At 36.0% G+C, this 25,936-nt stretch overlaps 1 protein-coding gene across 2 annotated transcripts in view; it reads right to left on the bottom strand.

Moving 5' to 3' along the window:
- The window catches only part of ULK4 (unc-51 like kinase 4), a 250,325-nt gene that overhangs the window by 183,095 nt on the left and 41,294 nt on the right, over window positions 1–25,936 (bottom strand). For both annotated transcript variants that reach the window (XM_026081949.1, XM_026081950.1), the window contains 4 exons: window positions 23,840–23,947; window positions 18,275–18,358; window positions 8,272–8,433; window positions 1,225–1,407 (listed from right to left, as the gene is read on the bottom strand). In XM_026081949.1, the coding sequence (XP_025937734.1) occupies window positions 1,225–1,407; window positions 8,272–8,433; window positions 18,275–18,358; window positions 23,840–23,947 (537 nt within the window). The remainder of the gene's footprint in view (window positions 1–1,224; window positions 1,408–8,271; window positions 8,434–18,274; window positions 18,359–23,839; window positions 23,948–25,936) is intronic.

Genomic DNA, 25,936 nt, shown 5'->3' with positions numbered 1-25,936 from the left:
ACAATAAGGTGCACTATTAGAAAATGGGACATTATGGGACAATTTGCCACCTGTTAATATTGTTGTAGTGGAATCTGTGGAAAGCTTAAGGCCAGCTAACACGCACTTAGAAAGAATGAGTTGGCAATTCTGACAAAGCACAGAAATGACTTTTAGGAAGAAAATGAGTGATCTTAGGCTGCAAGAAGTGATTGGTGGAAGACAGTAGATTATTTTTTAATTTAAATATTATTTTGAAAACATATATAGAAACTACACTAATTGCTCTCTAGTAAAGCCTAATGCATTTTTTATAGTCAAGGTGAGTATCAATTTACAGCATACATTACAACAGAAAATCTGATGAAAACATGAGCTGGAGTTCATATTTTCTTAGTGATTTTTATTCTCTACAAGTAGATATAAATTACTTTTGTTTGTGAATTGTACGAATTTACTGCCAAAGAATAAACACTATTTTTCTAAACATAGAATGTGAAAGAATTTAATTTGGTGATCAAAATAGAAAGCTTTTAATCATCTCTTCCAAGAATTGTATTAGACATACATCAGAACTTGTAGTTTTATTCAATGACATTAAAAAGAAAACCTGCCTAAGTTAATAAAACAGTGATTTCTGCAAGACATTTCGCTTACAAATTGGCCTAAGGTCTTTTAAGGAGAGCATAATCCAAGTACAGCTTTAGATGCAGTCAGGACACTCATTATTTTCCCTTTCAAATGTTTAAGAGCACTACGTCAAAGCAGACGTCCTCATGCATTTCTCATTGTTTTTCCTTGGGGCCATTATCAGTTATTGTCAGGCTAGAGTTTTCTGAACTGATTGAATTCTAGCCGCAGCAGCAATTTACGTACCCATTAGTACTAGCTCTTGAAGACCTGCGAGGGAGAAAGGAAAACTATATACCTCATTTCATATTTTTGTTTTAAATATAAATAAACACATAAATAATCTATGTTACATAAACAAGTGATAATTTTCCCTAAGTAGCAATTTCTGGGGAACATTACTGGGCCTTTAAAATGTTTTTCTCTATTACGATGTTAAATCTGCATTTCCTAGTTTTCAGAAAATGGAAATATCTGTTCCTCATTTCCTGCTATTCACAGACTTGAGGGCCACTGAGTTAAGCATTCCGAAATCCAAAAACACTGGCAGAGGCAACTTTAACTTTCCATTAATGAAATTTTGTGCTAGCAAATAATATTAATTTGAAATCAAACCTTTTCTTGAATCAGTCTCTGTAGATGAATCCCACATGACAACATAGCAGAAAACATGGTGAGCATGTACTGCTGAATTCTGCATATTCCAGTTGCCAGGGAATTTAGTACAGCTGTTAATCCCACTTTTTCAATGACACTCTGGAAAGCACTGGGTGAGTAACGAGTAATTCTGCATAAAGCCTACAAAAGTGAAACAAAAGTCCCAATAAACAACAGCATTTTTTATTTTTATTTACTAAAAATAATGGAGAGCAAAAACATATGGTGACAACTTTTCCAATAAATTAGGAATAAAGAGAATTCATACGGTTTCAGTCATAAGATAAATATTAGGGGAAAAGGCTACTTCTCTTTAGAGACCTGGAATTTGAGATGTATTGCTATGTACCCCATGCAACTGAAATTGAAATCTTTGGTCCATCAACATCAAGCAGTGTTACATCACTCTGTCACCTTTCCCTCTAGAGGATGACAACGATGGAGAGGCACAGTCTGTGCTTGGGTCTTTTATCAGCACAGAACGTAAGTGGTATGAGATAACATAGTAATAGGAAGGAGCACAGACAGCAGGAAATACGGAGATGACACACACCATAGAAATTCAGGTCACCATAAAGGTAAGCATCTTTCTTCTGTCTCTTTGCCCCTTGTATCTTTCCAACCATAATGTGATATATAGCAGTTTACTATCTAGAGTCCATCCAAATACAGGTTCCACTTGCCTCAGTTAAACTGCTTTAGATCTAGATACTTGTTAATGAACAGTTTAGTACAGTAAACATGAATATTATTCTCAAAATGGTTGGTTTACAAATTCCAGTAATTTCTAAACCTAACATGTTCAGAAACTAAAAGCTGAGCTTCAGAGACAAGAATGATTTAGCTTCTACATCCCTAAAATCTTAGTCAAGAAAAGGAAGAAGATTCAATGACAACCCAATCTTTTAATAATAAAAGTAAACTTAAAAAAAAAAAAAAATTAATGCCTCTTTAATGTCTCAGATGTGACTACAGCACTAGGTCTTCCTAAGCACAAGAACATAACACAAGAACATACTCACTCTCCCCTCACAAATATATATGACTAAAGCAAAGAAACAACTCCACCTCCCTCAAATATCATTTATTGTCCTTAAAAAAAGGATAAATGGAAGGAAGAAAAAAGGGACAAGTTACCTTAAAATGAACATAAGTTTTTTAGACAAAAAAACTAGACAGACATTTTATTGATGCAATTTATCTACTCAGTACCTCCTCTTCCTTGTCCTTTCTAGTCCAGGAACCATATCAATTGCTGCCTTTCCCCCCTCTGTTGTTTAAAACACAAGCATACAGTCTCAGTCTCTTCGTACAGCATGCTCTATTTCCCCAAGGATACAATCCAGCCTTTCACCTCTAGTCTGAGTTTTCAAATGAGTGGACGGGAGGTATGTGAGCTCACTAAACATATCCTTGAGGGTCATATTATCAATGAATTGCTGGAACCTAGGGCTGGACTGTGTGAAAGCAATACCCGCTGACTTGTGCTAATGTGTGCTAACGTGGTGTATGTTGCCAGTGCCTTAGCTCTCTGTTGCAGACCTAGTCAAACATGGGTCACCATGGCCACAGGCCTTCAGATGACCTCCAGGCAAAACTTGCAGGGGAGACATGGCTGTCTTCTGGGATCATATTGCAGCTTCAGAGACAGTAGGAAAGCTCCAGCCCACCACAGTCATGGCGAGAAGCTTTAAACACCCATTAGGTTATACGTCACAGAGCGCAATGTTGTATGAGTGAAACCAACACTTCAGCAGAACAGCACAAGATAGGGCTTAATGGGGGATAGAAAACAAAGTGTCCTAAATCACTTCAGTAGATCTGCACCCGGTAAGAAGACACGAAGATAAGTCAAAAGGTGGTGGAGGAGGAATTGTGAAACAAGGATGAGAAGTCCTAAGAGCAGAGAAGATCTCACACCATCTTCTCTCCACAGTGGTCTTAGGACAAGAAACGATCACAGTGAGAGAAAGGCACTGGCAGAGACTCCTCTAGAACACACCTTCTCTATCCTTGCTCTCTGCACAGCCTTTACTGGCACCTTTTCTCCCTGTAGCTCCAGCCCCAACACCATATATGCCCTACCCATCACTGGTCATATGGTGGCTGGATAGTATTCACCCCTTCAGGATGCACTCCATACCTCTCAAGTTTGAGAGCAAATGCTTTAATGCATCTGATATATCCAAGTCTCTTGAAAGAAACTATTCAGCACCAATTAGTTGGGGGGGTGGGGGGGACAGAATGATTGTGTTGAGTTTTCCCAACTTAGTTTCTGTTTAAGTGACTTACACTTAAATAGTTACTCCTCCTCCAGCAGGATAAGCAATCTCTTCAAAAAATATTTTAAAATATTTTTAAAACGAGCATGTAATTTTCAGTATACTAGAAAGAAAATATTCTTCCTACTGCTGAGCTTGTCAGAATGTCACTTTGACTCTGACATCTTATAGAATTATTTCTTCTCTGAATCTAGCAAAATGATAAAAGATACAGCTTCTCTACAGGCAAAATCTGTGTATTTACCTCAGGCAGGCTGGACTCCAAAGTGAGCAAAAATATTGAGGTACAGTCCCTGTTTGCCACCTCTGACAGGCAGAACAACATAAAGGGTCATTTCTTAACTCCAGAGACTGAAGACAGAGAAACTTCTTGATATATTTTTATGACTGATTAAAATAATAATGAATACAATTCCATAGTGCCCTACTGCTGGTATACTTTGCAGACAGCCTGCTAGCTCCAGGTAAAGATACAACACATGTATTTCTTAACAGAAAAGTATTTTTGCATGTGGATATAGATATCAGTCAAGAAAAATTCTTCAGGATTCATTTAAAACAAGGCAAAAATGAATGCACAATAAAACATAATGGCACACTGATGATGTCAATTTACATGGTTATGAAGAACAAAAATGGCCACGTATCTATGAAAAAAATTGAAATGATTAGAAATCGTATAGAATCATACAATATAACGTAAGATGACATTAGTATGTTACAAGGCTTATAAGCAATCTTCCATAAGTGCTTTCTGTTGTTTCAGATTTCATTAATCATAAGGAATATAACTATTTCCCCCACTACTCATCTCCACAGTATAGTACTTAAATGTGTCCCATACTAGAAGTTTCTAGGCTACTTGCTGAAATCTCTATAAATTTCAGTTGGTAAAAGATCTGCTTGTGCTAGATTTTAATATTAACTAATTATCTGAACAAGCATTTACTTAACAAGTGTTAAGAATGTATTCCCAAACACGGCAGAAGTATGAATACATAGCCATGATCTATACTGGCCTCGACTAATATATCTAATAAATAAGTTCACCCTCTTGTTCCTTTACTGTCTTGCTACAAAGCAGCAAAAGGATTATAGGATTACCTCAGCGTATCTTACTTCAGAAATTTACTCGGGCCACTTCACTTCATAGATAATATAATATAGTTATATCTCAGACATTTGACAAACAGCACAGTCTTCAAAATAGTGGGGGGAGGGGGGGGGAAATCCAGAAACACCTTCAGAGACAAGCACATTTGTCTGAACAGAAGAGCCAGAATCAGCTTAATGGATAGCAATAATTTCCATCAAGACCAGAAAAAGAAGAAACAGGGCAGTTGGACCAAGGATGTAGAAGAGTGAATGTCTCTGGCTCTGTGGGTCCCTCTTGCCGCTGCTTTCACCCAAAGCCTTCCAGTATGCTAGTCTGGAGCAAGTCCTACTTCTGGCATGAATCTAACCTCAGCAACTACCTGAGGCAAAGGCAAGATCTTCAGTAAGTCTGCTGCCTTCACAGAAAAATAATGTTAGCTAGAAGCAGCTGGTTTTCACTCGTATTATCCATTTTCACATTTATACTGTGGATTTGCACGTATTCAAGCACTAGATGTTAAGGAAATTTTTGCTTCAGCAGAACTCAGTGTGCACACGCAATCTGACAGTCTCTTCCAAAAGCTGGCCTGGACACTAACGCATGCACTGCTCAGGAACCTGGGTTTGACAGACGAATATTAAGAGAATGATGAAAACAAACAAACAAACAAACAAACAACAGCAAAAAAAACCCACACACATCTTTCTCATTTGAATTTAAAAACTCTCCAATCGAAAGGGCATCCCAGCAATCAGCTGAGTCTCCTTAGGGAATCCTGGTAATTGCAGCTATCATGACCTCTAAAAAACCACAGCTTTATCCTAATATATGCCATAAGTAATAGGGCTTGTAGGGTGGTCCTTGAGAACTGATAAGCTTGGTCAACAGTGTCTTTGAATTTGCATTAAAAAGAAAAGAAAAAAAAAATCAAAGGGTAAGAGGTTAGCAAAAATGGCAATACTATTGCAAGGCTTACGACTATACTAACCCACGAGGGCCAGATGATTCAATTTTGAAATACATAACATAAATATGCTTTCTTACTATACATATCATTGCATTTAACACTGAGTAAGATGCCCATCCAAATCAGTTCTCTCTATCACAGCTGCAATTACAAGACAGGAAGAACAGAGTAACCCAAAATCTATGATGCTTTTAGCTTCCTCACTCAGAAGTGACCAACTAATAAATAAGCTTTAGTAGCTTATTTAGTCAACAGATAAAAAAAATTAAAAAATAAAAAATAATGTTCAACTAGGCCATAATTAGGTATTTTGTCCTCCTCTTAGACATTATTCCTGCCTTCCAGATAAGATGCATAAAGACTTTCTTCTTATCAGAAGTTAAGTAAAACAAGGCAACTCCAGTAGGGCTTAAGAAAGGCTGGCTACCCATAGCATGAATACTCTGACAAAGATAACATTTCTCAGTGGTTCACTTCAACCTCACAGCCTTGGGAAGACGCAATGATCCGGGATCTCAGAAGACACTGAGGGTTAGGGAGGGACAGATGAGAACCCTTTCTTCTCATACAGTCATCTGAGGGCAAAGTAAAGTGTGAAACCTTATGGCACTGATCTCTGAGCCCATTGCTGCAAAAAGGTGTAATGATGCACTGATGATGAGTCTTCTGAGAATCAAAAGTATAACTTCTACACCTTACTGGGCAGAAAGTGGCTCTTGCCTACCTCAAGCATACTATATTTTCCAAGAAGAAACTCATTTTTCAAGGTGTGTGTGTGGGGAAAACACTGACATTTCCTCTGGTGATCTTTGTTCAATGTCTGAATGCAATTCAAACAAACAGTTTCTCTGGGAAATGCTGTTCACTGTTGCACAAGCAACAGGCATAACTCCAAATGGCCTCTAAAAGAGGAGCAGCTCTAAAAGTCTGTTGTAAGAGTCAAGGGAATGGTAAATGATGAAACATTCTCCAAGGGAATAGCAGAGAAACAGGAGGAGAACTTCAGGACAAATTGAAAGAAAAAGAAATAAAGAGCTATGATCTAGTAGCAAAGATAACAGCTATCCAGTCAAGTCACTGACAAGAACTGAAAGCACTAGGTAAAAACCATCCCTTATGGCAAAAGTAGTGGTATGAGAGATGATTGAGCAGACTTGTTTAAATACTCAACACAAAGAAAATCATGACTCTAATCTCTAGTCTTTGGTCATATATACAGTCATGACATAAACATACAATTCACAGCTCATATGGATAAGGTTTCAAAGAAGAGCCTTTCTGAAAAAGCAGCCTACCAGCCAGACTCAAAAGCAGGTTTAAGCTATAAATGCTCTAAAGGTTACACATACATTCCACATATTTAGAGACTGAGAATCCTCTACTTATAGAAGTACTAAGACAAAGTTTTTACAAAGAATTTCAGATGCCACAAATGCTTCTATAATAGTCAATATATTTTACTAACTAAATTTACTGTTCTAAAAGGTCAACACGTCCTCAGTATTTGAGTAGTTGGTTTCCCAGGCAACAGTTTGCCACAAATACATGTTGAGATACACCTTTAATAAATATATTTTTTTAATTATATATTTCTTCTACTATTTATTTCTTCAGTCACTCCTTCAGATATTTTTAAATCTCTCGTGTCTTTTATTACCTCAGTGCTAGATGTTTCTAAGTACGTGCTGCTGCCGCAGCAACACTACTGTTTTCCATCTGGAAAGCCAACAGCAAACTCATCAGCGAGCCTGAGCACTACTCAGCAAATTAGCATCCAGTTATCACACTTAATTTATTGTCAACTTATTGTTCAGTTCTAAAGGATTACCTGTATTGGTAGATTAAATTCACAGCCCTGCCAAAGACCGTCTACCTCACAAACAATAATTTCTTTGTTCCAAACCTTGTGCTCCCATGTCATAGTCCTTTGTTTGTCTTACCATCATCCTATATTAACTTATAAACCCTTCAGGGCAGGGACTAGACCTGACAATTGTATAGAAAGAAACATAATGATTTCAGATGCCCCTTCTAAGGCTGTCTGTATTAAAAAAATAATCATTCCTCAAGTAAGATGCAATATTTCAAAAGAGAAATTTCAATTTTGCAAGAATTTCGTTGATTCCTTGAAAGAATTAAACTTTTCAAATGCCAGTCATGGTCAGCAGCATAAGAAAGCATATGCTCAAAGCAGTGATGAACTTCCAGGGACTTTGTGCTATGTTTGTTTTCAACACCAGGAGATATATTAGGTTTCAGTTATAAGTTTTCTCAGTGAAGTCAGATGAATATAAACAAGGACAAAGTACTATTTACAAGATATTGCCATAGAGAAGTATAACAATATGACAGCAAAACCCTGCAAGCCAATTAACTTTGGCACATCCTCCCAGACCCACCTTTTAGCCATCTTTGAACAGGTACAATTATTCTATTCTTACAGAATTAACATTAAGAAAAACATCTCAAACAATAAATTCTGGAATGTAAAATGTTCAATTTTTAGTTCCAAAATATACGTAAATATATTTTAATGTAATATGAAATATAAATATGCATACACAAAAATGCTCCAAAACATTTCAATTTCCATACAAAATATTCAAAACTTTTAAAATAATACCCAAAACATGTCAATATCATGAAAGGAAATTTCTTACCGAAACAGCAGTTATCTTCAGGGAATCTACTGTAGAATGTGTGAAAAGGTACCACAACACAGGTCCAATTTCTGCTGTAATAAATCCTTGTGCATGGCAAGAGAGAGTAGTGCAAACATTTTCAATGATTTTTGCTGCCAAATGGTTCACTACACGCTCTTCCTAGAGGGGTAAATGGAAAGGAAAGCTTATACGCAAACATTTTTAGTGTTTCTGACTTGTTTTTAAACTAACTACTATGCCTATGTTTTATTCACTGTACACTGTCTTAGCATGGCTTCTTAATTTTATTCGAAGCTTGGAAAAGTAATTTCACAAGAAACTGCAACCATTTCTGAGAAAATTGTTTATGAATCCTATTCTGCCGCCACTTTCTCTTCTATTGTAAAGAAGACAATTAATAGAAATATAATTTAATACAAAATCTTTCAACTCCAAATGATCAGCCTGAATTAAATGCAGTCACTAAAAAAGAAAAGGTGTTATGTCACAGGTGTCCTGTGATCAGTGCTTTATGAATAGGTATCTGTTTACCAGCATACATCACTACAATAGGCTTTGAATAGCATGCCTATAAGTGAGACATACAGTTATATGAAGAAAAACAAAACTAAAGAGATTAAACCCTTTTGACTCAAAGCAACCAATAACCCCTGAGGATAAAGAAAAAGCATTCTTGCAAGTCAGGTTATCTTGTAATTCCCTTTTCTTCCTCTGTGGAAATACAGAGTCTTGACCAATTTCTAAGATAAACCTTTGGGAGCCATTTACTCCAGCAATTCCTCAATTCCCCTAACAGATTCTCCACTCTTAGTGGTTTTTTTTTTTTGTTTTTTGTTTTTTTTTTTTTACACTAATCAAACCTTTTTAGCTGCAAAAACATTTGTGGAGAGTCATCAAATGATTCTATTAAAAAAACAAAGTTATTCATCCAGACTACATGTAGTCTATACACGTATCTTTAATTTCTACTCTAATTCTACATATTGCTATGCACACTATAATGCTTCCATGGAATAAAAAAATATGTCAGAATAATGATAAGCCATCAGCATATCATGGATTTTATATGGCAGTAGTTCTTTCTCAAGAAAACTGACTGACTCCAATGGAAGTTTAACGTAATACTTAAAATCAGTGTGTACGATATCTTTACCTTAACAGAAATGGAAGATTCATTGCTGGTGGTTTTTTGGCTGTACATTGCCTTACCTTATTTCCATCTGTAACTATGAATAGGTAAGGTCTTTCAACAATAACTTAAATGGTATCCACGAGTTCAGCAAGAGTGAATTTTTAACATAAGAAGGACAATCAATTTAATTTGTCAAGGCTACCTCATAGTCTGGCTTCACAAATAATTCATCACAATATCTAACTGATTTCTTTCTTATACTAATCTCCACCACCCTTTGGATTTCTGACATTTATCTTCACAATCAGAACCACCAACAACTGTGAGCAATAATAATGAAACCTTTCAGAAAGCAGTATAAAAGTACAAAAAAGAAGTGGACAACATTCATTTCACTAAAAATATATTCTACACCAACTCTTCCTTCCACTGACCTAAGTGTTCTAAAATACAGACATTGATGTAGAAATGTTTGGAAACTCTAGTATAATGCTGTCAAAAAAGCTTTATTCATACTAATTTTCATGCTAATCCTTCCTGTTCTCACGAAGAACTGCAGCTCTGCTCAAAACAGTTAAAAGAGATACCAAAGCCAATTCCTGCTAAAGAGGTTATCCTATGTTATAAAACTCTACTGATTTCTGTGGTCTTCCTTAGATTTACAGCTATGAAAACAAAAAAAAATTCTGTTCCTGGGTTTTTAGTTTTTAATACTGCAATATATTTTATCATTTCAGTCTATTAAAGACCTAGATACACAGATATGTTTACCAAAATTAGGTGTCTCAAAACTTTTTATAAATAATATTAATTTTTAATCTTTTTCAGTGAAATATACTTCTGAATTTCAGTCTATTCTTTTTGCACAGGTAAGGTTAAAAAATGCATAGATTTATCGACTAAAGCATTTAAAATCCACTCCATAATTAAAACATTCGTATTCAAGTTAAGTCTCTTTTACATGCTAAACAATTACTAGGAACACTAATTGGAGCTCCATTGCTGCTCTGAACAGTCAACAACACTTACTAAATACACTAAAATCCCATAAACCAACCATAATAAAAGCTTTATGCAGCAGATAATGGTTATTATGAACGCTAACAGATCTCCAGATGCAGTTCTAACTTTTCTTAACAAAATTTGGTCCTGAATGTGTGTTTTATCTTGTTCTTTTTAGCTGCTGCTGAAATGAGTTACAACCTGTGCCAGATAACCAGTCATTCTACTGTCTTGGCTAGAAAAGGGTCATGCATCGTAACAGTGCTCTATAAACTCAAAGAGGCTGTCAGAGTAATTCCATTTGCTGTCACCTGAGATGTCTATCCTAGCCCCTCTGGGATCTATTCCTAAGCACTGTCTAAGCAACAAGACCTGTACCATTTTCTGCTTAATTAAGTCTCTGGAAGGGAAGTCTGAGCTAAACTAATATTTGGCCTCTTAACTAAGAGTCATCCTGTCATGTTACCAGCACATAAGCTATGTTAGTGGAAAGAACTGGATCTTCAAGATACAAGTAAAGAGCTTCCATGTAACAGTTAACCTCTGCCATATCATGAACTGCGTTAAACCTAAACCTATGAATAGAACTGTATCAAGAAGAAGCATGTAGTCTACTTTCTCTATTTTTAGATTTCAACTAGTTCTACAAAATGCACTTAGAGCTCCTAAATTTCAGTCATGTTAAACACTTGCAGATAACTCTGTTTTTGATTAGAGTCACAGATGTTTAGTGAAAATGAGCTGTAAGAGAGAAAGCAAATACCAAAAGGGTAAAGAGATGTAAACTGCTAAAGGAAAACTTCTTTTAATGAAGTCTTTTTATTCAAATTTTTAAAGAAATGAAGCAAATCAAAATTATCAACACATCTACTTTCATTTTTTGGAAATAACAATCTACTTGATACTCTTTTTCATTGTGGAAGAACTAACAGTGCATCACAGATTTTAGAGGCACTGAAGATACAGTCATTACCTTAAAGAACATACTACATAAAAATATCATAATATCCTTTAAACCTTGAGCATAAAATATTTTATGACCTTTTCATACTATACTGTGTATAGATACATATACTTGAGATAAAGCACAATACTGATAAAGAAACATTTGAGAAGCAGACTGAAAGATTTAGGAAATAAGACAGTAGTCCATCATTATTCTAAATCAACTTCCAAATAGTTCTTCCTTTAATCTAAAAAGACAGACAAAATGAAAATACAAACATAACTTAATGAAATAAACCTGCATGATTCTAAGCATTCACGATTATAAGAATCAAATCTCATTTGACTATAATTTGCAATATAAATCCTTCACAAAGAAGAATGAACATGTAGAAATAAATTTTTATATACCTTTTGTGGAAAAAATAAATAATTCTGTCAGTAAACTAGAGACCTAAACAAGAAATAGAAGTCTGAATGTGTATGATTCAGACTATTACTTTTATAGTATAGACTGTCCTGTATTCTATGAGAAAATAGTCATAATATTATTCTCTTCTCCTTTCTTCTCCAAAGCCACTGTAAAGGCACTGTTCTGGCTAAGAACATACCTTCCAAGTAAAGACTCATACAAATGCAAAGTTCACTACAGAAGTCAAACTGGGACCGGACCTTATACCTCTAATACTCACTAACCTACGTATAAAGTATGTTCCAGTAATATTGAAAGTTTCCTTAGGTAAACAGGAACAATAACAGTGACCAACAAAACAGAAATGTCCTTTTTAAGCTACTCTTTTGTATTGTACTTGAGCCCTTCTACAAAAAAATTACCACTAAGTCACTGTAACTATCAAATAGAAGGAAGAAAAGGAAAAATTAGGCTCAAATGTAAAAGAGAAAGAATCCTGTTAGTGTACAAACTTTAGAGAGGTGTTATTCACTACTTATTTACATGAGGATTTCTACCCTCTGACTATATTGCCTTATATTAAATGTTAACCATTTTTTGGCTATCTTCTATTGTTAAAATTTCTCATTAGTTCAGAACCAAAAAATTCTGATTTTTATCTTGTTTCCTCATTAAGGAAGAACTCCTATTAAAGATGGAAGTGTGTACTGTAACTTACTGGCAAGCTGTAATTTATTAATAATCTTGCTTATATGGTACCTTGAAAAATGCATATCAAAGAGACAGAAAATTGCACTTTGTAACCTCATTCACCATTTCCAATTAAAATACTTTCTCCAGGTGTCATGCTTTCAAATGAGAGGATAGTGCACATTCTAAAAGTCAGACACAGTTTATTAGCTATAGCTGTATATATTAATTTATCCTTGCAAACATATTGTGGAAGTAATACGAGTTGAGAGTTTAAGAAAAGAGTGGAAGCAGAAAGGTGAGTTGATTGAAGCGTGAAGAAAGGAAAATGAAAGGCAGAAAATAAAGCTGAGATTTCACTGAGTTAATCTTAAATTGAACCTTAAATATCATAATGAAAAGCAAAAAATATATGCAGAGCCAACAGTGTGATTAAAACAAGAGAAGGGACAATACGTTTAGAGTGAAGCAGACAAGGGTAACTTTAGCAAAGGTGTTTTGAATAAACTAAGTAAAATGGATGAAAGGAAAAAGGGTGGCCACATCAGCATTATGTGGTTAATATTAAACAGGAGTACCCTTTCTGAAAAAAAGTGACTACATAACGTAAGAACATCGATAGACAGTGACAGCGGGGAGACAAAATTTAACAAGAGAAAGCCCCCCAAAAAATCTTCAGAAGCCTCTGTTTTGAGAATGTGTACATTAAATAATCTTATTTTTAATGCTGTAGGAACTAAGCACCTTAACTGTAGAAATCAGGACCCTGCTATCTGAGTGACTACACACAAACATTTAGAAGTTGAACTTGGACACAAATGCAAATGCCTATATGTCAGGAATTGTGTGTCACTCTGTTGGAAAAAGCTGTTGTAAAAGGTTAGTAGACAAAGGTTCCAACATTTACCACATGGATTCTGACAGACTGAAAAATTATACCAAAGCTAAACATGTCAAATTAGACTTGTCATTGACTTATTTATGAGTATATCAATTTCCTTATTTTGACACAACATCAAACAAGCCTGTTCTTTGCCTGAACCAAAAATAACTTCCATCTCAATTTATCAGTGTTAAACTGTAGCAAATCTGAACTTGTGCTCCCCTACTGATAAAAGTATTTTCCAATCTACTAGTTTACTGTCCTAAGAGCCCTTTAATCTATATACTTTTTGTTACTGTTAAATTTTCAGGTATAGAAGGTATGCAAAATTGATACTACGTGCATTTTCTGAACTTTTTGTTTCTTTACAGGCAAATAAAAGGGACACAAGCACATTTCAAACTTTCTCCTGCCTCTATTATTCTGTTTCCGTGAGTAAGTCTGGTCTGATAATTACAACTATTACTAGAACTCCAGAGATCCAAGCACACTTCAGAGCAATTCCTAATGGAATTGAAAAACAGCCAACTTATCTTAAGAAATTCAAGGTTATATAAACTATGGTACTGAATGACGTAAATTAGTTTTACTTTCTTAAACTGTTATTAAAAACATCAAATAAAGCTTCCTAATTGGCAATAAAAGATTACATGAAAGTATTTCATAATGCACATACTTAACCCAGTGCAGTAATGCAAAGTTTATTACCAAAAAATTAGTTTGTCATTTTCATAAACACAGAGACCATACACATATTAACTACAGAAAGCATACTGAGAGATAAAATTTTATTAAATAGGCTTAAAATAATTAAAATCAATATATGATTTAATTAAACTTAATTCTAATTTGTTAATTGCTAATGTAAGAGGGATTTTGAGCCAGAGAAATGGGAAGACAGAAACCTCATGAAATTCAAAAAAGACAGTTGCAAAATTTCGCACCTAGGATGGAGTAACCCTGCACAGCTGCACAGGTGGGAGCTGCCTGGCTAGAGAGCAGCAGGGCAGAGGAGGATCCGGAAGGGCAGCAGAGCAGCCTGAACACGAGTCGGCCGTGAGCCCTGGTGGCAACGAAGGTTAACTGCAGACGGGGCCGCGTAAGCAAGGGTGCAGTCAGCTGGCTGAGAGAAGTAGTTATTCCCGTCTATTCTGAAGCGTGAGACAACATTCGGAGGCTTAGTTCCCCAATACAAGGAAGACTTTGACATAAAGGAGTGAGTCCAGAAGAGGACCACAAGTACGACTGAGGGGCAGAAGCACATGATATTCATGAAGAGGCTGAGAGTGCTACGTTTGTCCTGCCTGAAGAAGGGAAAGCTAAAGGGGGGAGATAATAGCCGTTTTCCACAACCTTATAGAGAAGATGTGATCATTATAGAGAAGATGGAGCAAGACTCTTCCCGGTGGTGCCAATGAAAGGTCACGAGGCAACAGGCACAGACTATAGCAAGGTAAATTCCAACTAGAAATAAGGAAACATGTGCTTCACAGTGAGAGAAGCCAGACACAGAAGCAGGGGCCCAGAGAGGCTGTAGAATAACCATCCCTGGAGTTATTTAAAGCTTGCCTAGATAAAGCCTTGAGCAACCTAATCAAAATTTGAAGTTGGATCCAACTAATAAAGTTGGCCTTACTTTGAGAAGAGGCTGGACCAGATGACCTCCAGAGGTCCAACCTAAATTGTTCTACAATTTGCATCCGCTCAAAAAAAAAAACAAAAAAACCCACTATATGTATTTTATATATATATATACACACACACACACACACATATAAAAGGCATTTGATCTTAATTTTCTTTACATGACTGTGTCCATAGATAGCACATTATTCTCAGTGCAAAAGACTATATGATTGTAACTAGAAAATATTAAACATGCTCTTTAACATATCTGGCAATGAAATAAAAAATAATTCTGAACATTAGGGATTTTTTTCTTCAGTTATTTTGACCATCCTGGTGGCACTCTGCTGGACTTACTCTATCATGTAACTCTCTCTTTTGTACTGGGGAGTCCAAAACTGAACACAAAACTCCAGGTGCGGTCTCAACAGCACTGAATGGAGGGGAAGGATCACTTCCCTGGACCTGCTGGCTACACTCTTGCTTATACAGCCCAGGATGCAGTTGCCCTTCTTTGCTGCCAGGGCACACTGCTGGCTCATGTTCAGCTCTCCACCAGTATCCCCAGGCCAGGTTTTCTGCCGAGCTGCTTCCTAGAGAGTCAGCCCCCAGCCTGTGCTGTTGCACCCACACTGCAAATGCACACCCTTGCACATGCTCTTGTTGAAGTTCATGAGGTTCTTGTTAGCCCATTTCTCCAGTCCGCCCAAGTCCTTCTGAACAGCAGCCCTGCTGTCCGGCATATTGACGCCACCCTCACTCCCAAATTTGATGTTGTCCACAAACTTGCTGAGAATACAGTCCATCCTGTCATCCTGATCATTAGAGAGCGTATGGGGGACCGGGTCAAAAGCCTTGCCAAAGTCGAGGCATACCATATCCACTGCCCTCCCCTTGTCCACAACACCAGTCACCTCCTCATCACAGAAAGGAATCAGGCTGGTCAGATGGCTGGAGCATATAACATATGAGGAGAGGCTGAGAGAGCTGGGTCTGTTCAGCCTTGAGAAGAAAAGGTATAGGGGAGATATCACAACTACCAGATTAGAGAATACAACAGAGGAGGTGGAGCCAGATCTTATCACAAGTGCATGGCCATAAGACAAGAGGCAGTGGCCACAAGTTGGAACATAGAAAATTCCGATTACATATTACAAAAAACTTCTTTATTATGAGGGTGGTCCCCTCCTAGAACAGGTTGCCCAGAGAAGTTGTGAGATCACCATCTTTGGAGGTGTTCAAGATTAAAGTGGACACATCCCTGAGCAATCTGACCTGATTAGACCTGCTTTGAGCAGGGGGTTGGATTAGATGACCTCTCGAGGTCCCTTCCAACTTAAATTATTCTATGATTATACAGCTTTAAATATGTTAAGATTTTCTTCTGAAAGATTTCTGGTTATATTTTAAGTCATTCTCATAACACTGCACAGACCTTTCTATAAAAATTCACGGAGTCAAATTTTTTTATTAACTTTTGTTGTTAAAGACTGTAAGATCTCCTTTTCACTGAATACTTAGAAACACTGAAGAGACTGACATATCATCATCCTGGATGCATCTACTCCAGTAGTCTTACTTCTACATGCTTTGAAACAAATATAAATAAATATTTAAAAGGAATACCATAAATTGAATTGATTATTTTCAAATCCTTCTCTCTCACTTTTCCCATCTTTATTCATTTCTCTTCCACTCCCTCACTCCTGCATCCAAAACATCTGGCACAAAAATTTGTCTGTTTTATAGCTGATCTATTATTTCCTTAAAAATGCAAACAGCTTGCAACCTTGCAAACAGCTGCCTAACACTAATGTAATTTTAACCATCCAGTTTTAGATGCTGCCACATCATTTTCCAAGAAAGAGAGATGGCTTGTAAAGAAGTTACACAGGATAAAGAGAAGGTTGCAACAAGAGTGCAGCAAAAAGCAACAAAAGAAATTATAAAAGTTAGTGTGTGGTACGATTCTCTCTCCATTCCCAGATGTTGTGAGGTACTTCATGTATTTATGTATATTTTTGATTCTTCAAATTGGGCTGTTCCAGGAACTTGGGGCAGCTACAATTAAGATAGAGCAATTTGTATTACCACATATGCACTGTACTAATACAAACATTACTACTTAAAACAATGCCATTACAAACTTCTAGCATTTTCACAAACAGAAATTGTAGAAATTCACAAGTGTGCTTGGTTAATTTACTTGCTAACTTTAAATTTACAGAGGTATTAATTCAAATAGTTGCAAGTAAAATGTACTGTGTGTTATTTTTTTCCAAGAAAAATATGTGAAGATAAATTACTAAGAAAATTCTGACTCATTTCAGGACTAAGAATTTACTTCATTGTACTGGAATAAATTAGTTTCTTATGGATGTTTCCATTTACTTCCTATATACTGAATATTCACAGATAGCAATAAATAGCTTCTAAAAAAGTGCCTTGCAATGGCATCTTACTGTAACTATGAGCTGGAAATATACACACAGTTGTGTGTTCTTGATCACCTGAAGTTTTGAAGATGTTGAAATGCATCTAGAGACCTCCACCATTAATCACAATCTGTAGGCAATAAAGATCCCAGAAAAAAGGAAAAAAAAAAAATTGAGGTATTTATCTTGCTTTCCCCACCTCCACCAACTCCCCGTCATGTTTTCTGCCTTTAGCTTTGCCTTGGGAAAAAATAAAGTCAACTGGTCTCAAATAAACCATAAATGCCAACACTCTACTCAATTCTTTTTCATTTTACAAATTGGAATTATATGCATGCTTTTCTTCCCTTAACATAGCTAAATCATCACCAAGAAAAATGAAGACTACAGCACAGCACATGTAGCAGGAAAAACTAGTTACTACTTTTAGGCCTCAGAAGAGCACTAATAATCCAATAACAGTGCAGTTTTTAAATACCTGTGTATCATCAGCCACTTCTTAGGTAGAAAGTAAATCTTGTTAAAAAATAAACTGTACGAACTATAAATTTCAGGAAGACAGTACAGATTGTCAGAACATTTCTCAAAAGAAAGCCACAGTATGAATAAACTCAGCGTTTACTAGCAGTAATTTTTATTTACTATACAATTTCCCAAACCCAAGCAGCAACGCATAAACATTGAATGTACAGAGAACGACACTGCAGTTTTGCATTCTTCTCCTGCTTAAGTCATGGTCTTATCAGGATTATTTAAATTCTAGAGCAATACTTGCTTGACAAGGTACTGCAGCGCTGCGGGCTACAATCCTCACACAATGCCTAAAGGGCTATTACAGTGGAGAAATTCTACTGAGGACATTGAAAGAGCCTTACCCCTTCCCGAAGACACCTCATTAGCACAGTGTAAGCAGCCAAGGGAACAACCCAGCATTCTCTAGGGTGGTCTTTTTTTTCCTCCTGCAATGAGGCCAACAGCACAAGTGATTGAATCAAAAAAATCACAGTAATCTCACCCACATAAAAAATAGGTAACAGATTCTTAATAAGATTCACATTATATACATTTCAAATTAACATATGCTAGAAAATATGTTAAATTCCAGGGCACTATTACTATTTAATGTTATTTCATGTGCAGCACAAAAAACGGGATGTTTATTACCTTATTTTAATATTCTCCAAGATCCATAATGGAATTTGTCCTAATATTTGCTTTTCATTGATTCCATCTAATTCACACACATAAAATGATCTCACACTCCTCTTGATCATTTTGATTGATTCAGAAGGAGACAACTGATTATTGGAAGTGAAAAATACTTCTCTTTAAATGTGATTTAATTATACCAAAACAGAAAGTTACTTTTGTCTGTGCACTAAAAAAAAATGTAAATTTCCTTTGGAAAAAGTATTCAAGTTATTCAGGGAAATGCAAAGTGTTTAATAAAACTTACTATATGGAATAGCCTTCAGTACAAACCAACACTAGCCCAAGATCCTTCTGTATATTTCCTTGAAATCACCCTGTTAGAAGGGCTAATTCACTGCTAGTTTAATCAGGATCTTGATTCTGCTGTTTGAAGTTAATGAACTCCACTTCTCCTACACATACACCCCCACTCCCACAATGTAATTTCAAATTTAAAGGAGGAAATTTGGATTTTCTAAACAAATGAAGATTGTTTAGAATTTAAAATTGTAAACAACTTTATAATTGTTTTATATCTTTATTCATTTCTCTTCCACTCCCTCATTCCTGCATCCAGAACATCTGGCACAAAAACTTGTCTGTTTTATAGCTAATCTATTATTTCCTTAAAAATTAAAATCTCTTGCAAACAGGTATATTTAGGCTAATACACAAGGCATTAGCAACAGCGAAAGAATAGCCTCATTTGGGAAAAAAAAGTGAGAAATAGCATACATAAGATGATATGCCATAAAGCGAATGTGCAGCTAGTTTCAATAAGTATGATAAGCAACCATTCCTTCAGAAATTATACATTTATTGAACTGATTATATTAGCAAATTATTTTTAGCATTCTAATTAACTGTTTATAATAAAAAGCATAGGATGCACAAGGTAGCAGGTTAACAATGCAGAAACAAATTATATTTTCTGAATTTTCTGATTTCCAAGTGGCCTACACTAATTCAACACATAAGATGCAATAATGTCAGGTATTTAACTAAAGCATGACACATTAGTGGGGAAAGACTATTACTGAATTGCTTCCCAAAATTCATTTTCCTTCTTTATTGAGAATAAATGAAACCTTTATTCGCAACTTATATAACAGAAGCTCATTTTCTCTGTTGATATCTCCCATTTTTTAAGCTTTATTTCGGCTAATTTTCTATTAAGAGGTATGGTACAACTTTCCTTGGAAGTAACTTGCATACAATAATAATTAAACTGGTTTGACATGAGGCAGAGACATCAGATCTCTCAGTACCATATTCCACCTCCCTCATCTCATCTGGACAATGACATGTTGACATTTAACCACAGTTTGCCTTCCAAGGCTTAGTACATAAGTTTAAGAGAATAGAACCCAAGTTTCAAAGAAGGATGGTAGGTTACTCTCTAGGAATCAAAAGTGGACTCTTCTCCACCTGGAAAAGGAAGGACAAGACTAGGAGTCACAACAAAGCTAAACTGACAGCCTGAGCTGGAACTGGCATGGGTCTGTTTCTTACTTTATTCATCTAATTTCTGACTATTTAAATCCTGTCAAGTTATTCTGAAGCTCTATACACTAAATGTACCAAAAAATAAAAAGCCCCAAGAAATGACAGTCTTGAAAGTTCTTCCACTCTTCAAATTGATAAACATCCTTCTGCAGGTTTATTCCCCAATTAGAGATTTAAAAAAAATAAAATGGCAAAGGTGTATGAAATCCAGCACCATTCTTAATTACCTGAACATATCTAAGTAATTTCATATATGTAATAAATGTACATACATTGCCAAACACTGAGGGACCTCCCTACTTTTTGCTCATGTTGATTTTGCTTAAGCTTTACATTCTGTACCCTAATAATACAGCCAGCAGGAAATTAATAGAAATATTATATAAAACTTGAAAGTTTTCCCTTAAGGCAATATATTTAAAAGCATTCTCCCTAGGGTCCATTCACGCTACTTCTGCGTTACTCTTGGCTTCTGTTTGGAAGAAAAACCACAGAGACTGAGTATTAAATCTTAGTTATTAGATCTCACATGCAAATACCCACACAACATCAGAGTTTAGGACAGCAGAGGACCATTATGATTATCTACACTCTTTCCAGTATTTTCTGAGCCACAGAATTGCAACCAGTGACGCTGTACATAACTCAATGAATCATGCTGCACCTAGATGGCTGAGCTTGATTTTAAGTGTTTGATCATTTATGATATACTGAATTTTCTCCCCCTCCCTTTTTTTTTTAATTAAGTGGGTCTTGTTAGGCTCTCTCAGGTAGATTCAAACAGACTCCAGAATCAGTTTTGGTTGGCAGAAGGCTGACAGAAGCTATATGTTCATAATAACTGAAAAAGAAATACTCAGTCTTTATCATTATTTAATATTAATACTGTGGTAGAACCTAGAAGCACCTAGCAAAACCCTAGAGGAAAAAAAATTAAAAAACAAGCACCCCCCCCCAAAAAAAAACAAAACACAGAAATGCCTCCAAAAGCTCACAGTTTAAAAGATAAATATTTAGGAGCTTGATAAGACGAAGTAGGCTGAACAGAAAAACGGACGGGGAAAAAATAAAGGCAGAAAAACAAAATACAGGTTATATATAGTTCTTAATCAACCAGATGCAATTATCATATTTTTTCTTAAATAAGTCAAGGCATAATGGTTTGCTGTTTAAAGATACGAACCCAGAATAAACATTCTTGATTCCTCATATATTACCACTGACTTGGTGTGTGATCTTGACAGAGTCATTCAATAATACTGTTCTGCAGTTTAACCAGGAATAAAATGTCTACAACACTACAGCACTCTGCAGATACATAGGTACAGTACTAGAAAATGAAAAGCTTTATAATGAGCAAAATTCTTTTTTTAAACTATGACATAAGTGTCAGCACCTCCAAATATACAAATCACTGGTATCTTTGAAGTTTTCCAGAGATACAGTGCCTTGAGATCATATAAACTGAACAGTTCTAAATCTGTTGTTCTTGTTATCTAATAATTAGTTATAATTCAGAGCAATGCAACAAATTGCTATAGATCTTCCTGAAACATGATAGAGTTGTCATTTAAAGACAAGTTGTCATGCTTCAAACATTCTGTGAAATTCATAAATATATATGTATTTTAAAAATTATTAGTTTACACTTTCAGAAGAAAAAAAAAAACTATTACGGTCAGTACATCCAAATCATTTTGTTATAGAGCCACTGTAAACAGAGTTGTTTTAATCACTAAAGTTTGATTTCAAAATAAGAATCAAGCAGTGCAAAATACTAACTCTTGCCAAATATAATTTTCAATTGGAGTTTTAGGTTAATTAGTTTTTATTAGTGGTTAAAATCATGTAACTTACAATCTATCAGATGACACAGAGTACAGAATTTTTTTTCAAGGAAAACTAAGAAAACATAAAAACACCTAAAAATTAACTGTGATTGTAGATATATTTTCCATAACATAACTTTTCAGTGTGAGAACATCTTCTGTGGTTGTGTTTAATAGAGATTTTGGCAATTGCCCAGTCAGCAAAAGGATGATGTTTGCTAACCTACAAAAGCAAGGCAACCACTTCATCTTGTGGAAGACACAAAGGAGGAGAAAGACAATAAAACATGGATGTTATGCACATAGCCATAACTATAGTAAGCCAAAATACAGATCCACATTGTACTCTCATTCCTTTATCAAGTGGCCTCACAGACTGGCAACTTATGTGATAGTATTTAGACCAATGAAACAATGCAGTTAATGCAAAGGCCTGGACTTTGAGGGCAGCTGGAGAACTGCATTCAACATTTGTTTTGGGTTATCCTTTTTCTGTTTGAACCCACGTTAGTTTCTAATAAAAAAAAAGAAAGTTTCTTATTCTTAAAATAAGGGGAAAGAAAGTTGGCGTTTAAAAGAGCTGTCATCTTCAATTCCTACCATTAACAGTATTTCTAGTTTAAAGGTTTAAATCAGTTCTAGTCAGAAATCAACATAATTCCGTTTGAAATTAGCCAGGATCATTTCACTTCCTTTTCCACAGTATTGTGAATTCAATCATGCCAGGATGATATCTAATATGAACTAAATACATTCCCTCACTGATATCATAGGCTGTCCTGGTCCACACTATTCTTAATCAAAGTCTCTAGCTAAGGCGTTCTAACCTGACGGGCGAGTGAAGAGTTAACAGGACTGAAGTTTGTCAATTGATATGCAGAAGAACTGATAGCACAAGAGCTGACGTGCGCAAAGCTGTTGAACAGAGGAGTTAACAGGACTAAAGTCGTCTACCAACCGATATGCGCAAGGACTGATATGCGCAAGGCTGCGGAATGATTAACAAGACTGGAGAAGTGAAGTCTGCCACCTGGAATCTGCACGGACCCCCGGGGAGGGGAGAAGCAATACGGAGGTGTTGTGGTCTTGCCTCGCTAGCAGGGTCCCCCCGAGCAGACAAACAGACAGTCCTGTGATTGTGAAACTCGCAAAAGTCAGCAAAAGCAGTGTTTGCCCAGAGCCCCAGCCGTATAAAAAGAGGCCTAGGAACTAGGAGAGTTTGAGCAGGGACGGGAACGTGCCCTGACCATCCTCTCCGGCTGGACCGTGAGTATTCCCCCCCCTCCCCTTTTCCTGGGACGCTGGGTTAAGGTAACTCCTCGAGGCTGAGAGCCCTCTCACTAGGAGAGTGAACAAGAAAGCTTTCAAGTRGGGATAAGCAGTSCTTCCAATTAATAACRCAGTAATYGACGGTTTCAGGTTATCCTTTCTAAATTAGTAACTGATGGTTTAGTGTTATCCTTCCTAAATTAGTAATCGCATTATTTTAATGGATGTTACGAATCCAAGAACTTGTGTGAGGAAATAAACATCTTTTTTTATTATTATTATATTACTGTCTCAGTCGCTGCTATCGAACCTTCATAGCATGACAGCGTGACATAACCCTTAGATCTGCCACTTGGAAGCCACCAGTTGTTGTGGTGACTGATGAAGTCATTGTTTTATGGAGTTAACAAGACTCTATTTGAACAATGCAATTTAATTCCTCTTAGATGAAGTACATGTCTGCACTAACATGCTCCTCAAAACATAAAAAAAAGTATCATAGAACATACATGGACAAGAAACTCTCAAAATTCATACATTTGAGGATACAAGTAACAAAAACATTTGCTTTTTATTTACTTTTTCATGGAAAAATCTTTTTCACATACATTAAAGGAATTTATAAAGGTCACTTGATAGTCTTACCTGATTGGCTATGAGGTAAAGCAGCTCCCCAAGTGCTGGTAAAAGGCATTGTTTCAATTTGCTATTCCTGAAGTTCTCTCTGATCAGTTCAGTTAAAATTATGATTGCCTAACATAAAAATAAATCATATAACAACACATGTAATCTTTTCTCAGGCAAAACATACTGCAAAAGTTAACATAAGCTTTATCTGAAATGCCATCTTAATCATATACTCTTCACTTAGGTGACACATCCATTTACAAAGGACAGAGTAAGCTTGGAAGGACAAGAAAAAATAACACAAACTACAAAACAGCTCATATTGGACAGAGTAAAATGCAATATGGAAATAGTCTTGGAGACAACTGTCAGCTATCCCTTCTTCCCTTTCCACCAGGAAAACAGAAGCAGAAATGCCAGGAAAGAAAGACTAGATGCTATTCCTTCTTTTATATCAAAAGATCTAAAAGTTCCTCTCAGCATCAGGTTACAAAACACAAACAAACAAAACAAACACTGCTGCCTTTTGTGTAGATATTAAATCAGGAGATATGAACACTTACGTTTTGTCTCCTGATCTCTGTTTACCAGTGACTCGCTGTGTAATACTGGACATATTTATGTTTTCAGTACCTCAGACTTTGTTTGCAAAATCGATATATAGTATTTATATTGAGAGAAAAAAAAAAAGAAAAGCAAAAAGGAAATTCTGGTTCATCTTGTGCAGATGACCTAGTAAGAAACCACTTTCCGCATACATATGTAGGACAGGGTTTTAGCCTAGCGTTTAAATACTGAACTCAGTCAAGAGAACAAATGAGCTTTTAGCTACTACACACTAAATAGAAAAGCATGCCGTCTACTGGCTGGGATAGACAGTTAGCTCTCCCACATATGTTCCAGTGTGCAGCAAGCACGTAGCAGTAGAGCTGCCAGTTGTCCCTTTAAAGAAAGACGGATCTACATGTCCCCCTCCTCCAAAACACTCATGCCTTGCAAGAGGAGGGAAAAAGATTGTTCACTGAATATGTATTTAGCATGCTTCCTATGTCCCTTAAATAGCCCCTTTGAGTTAAGGGAGGATTTAGGTCCAATATTTTTAAAGTACTTAAGAGATGCAGCAAAGATAAGCTCTGTAAACAGATATTGCCTGTGAAGTCAGTGGTTTCCAATAGTTTCCATGCTAAGCTAAGTGAGATCCGGAGTTATGTACTTCTAAACAGTAATATTGCACACACCATTCTGTTTTTGGAAAATGTCAACTTTTTAATTATTACTGTAAATGTGAAGCATGGTGTTGTAGCTTGGGGTTGTTTTTTTTTTCCAGAGGATCTAACGAAAGCATTGCTGTGAAATATCTTAACCTACATAAACAGAAAAATGTACTTCAGACAAATAACAGTATACTTATTGCATACTTCACTATGGTATTATACAGAAAACAAGACAATAGAAACCATCACATTATGAGCTCCCTTAGCATAACAAATGAAGCATGAATTTTATTTCATTCTTCTGTTCATAAACTCTTCCTTTCCTCTTTAAACAGCAAAAGCATATCAGCACTATCACCAAGACATTTCATCTGTTTAGTTTATTCTTTGCTAGAGAACAACAGGCTTCTCTGTAAAAAAATATTTTAAATAGGACTATCTCCAAAATAGTCCTATCCCAAAGTCATTGGGAACTCTAGGTCTTAGACAGTCACAATGCTATCAAAATCTGATTAAAAAGAAAAAAGTTTATACAGTAAAGATTTGTCTTATCTAACTAATCAAATCATAATAAGTACTGGATCAGTGTAATATATATTTTATTGCTCTGTCTTAGTTTAAAACTACTTTTAAATATGGTTAAACAATAGGGAAGAGATAACCAGCTGAAATAACAATACTCTGCTTTCCCCAGCTGAGTGAGTATTATCTTTATACACAGCACACACAGCACAGCCCACAGTCACTCACCTCAGGGAACTCAACATTTACAGTCCTATTTGAATACAAACTAGCGGCATTTCAACCCAGGCGCAAGGAGTCTAAATAGTGGCAGTTCTTGGAAACCACTTACTTTGTACAGTCTTTTTCCCAAGGTGTCTTCATCTTCACTTAGCTTAGT

This window comes from Apteryx rowi, unplaced genomic scaffold (genome assembly GCF_003343035.1).
Source record: "Apteryx rowi isolate R43461 unplaced genomic scaffold, aptRow1 scaffold_562, whole genome shotgun sequence".
Taxonomy (NCBI): Eukaryota; Metazoa; Chordata; class Aves; order Apterygiformes; family Apterygidae; genus Apteryx; species Apteryx rowi.
The sequence above is the reverse complement of the archived record's forward strand: the minus strand, read 5'-3'. Positions and strand labels throughout refer to the sequence as shown.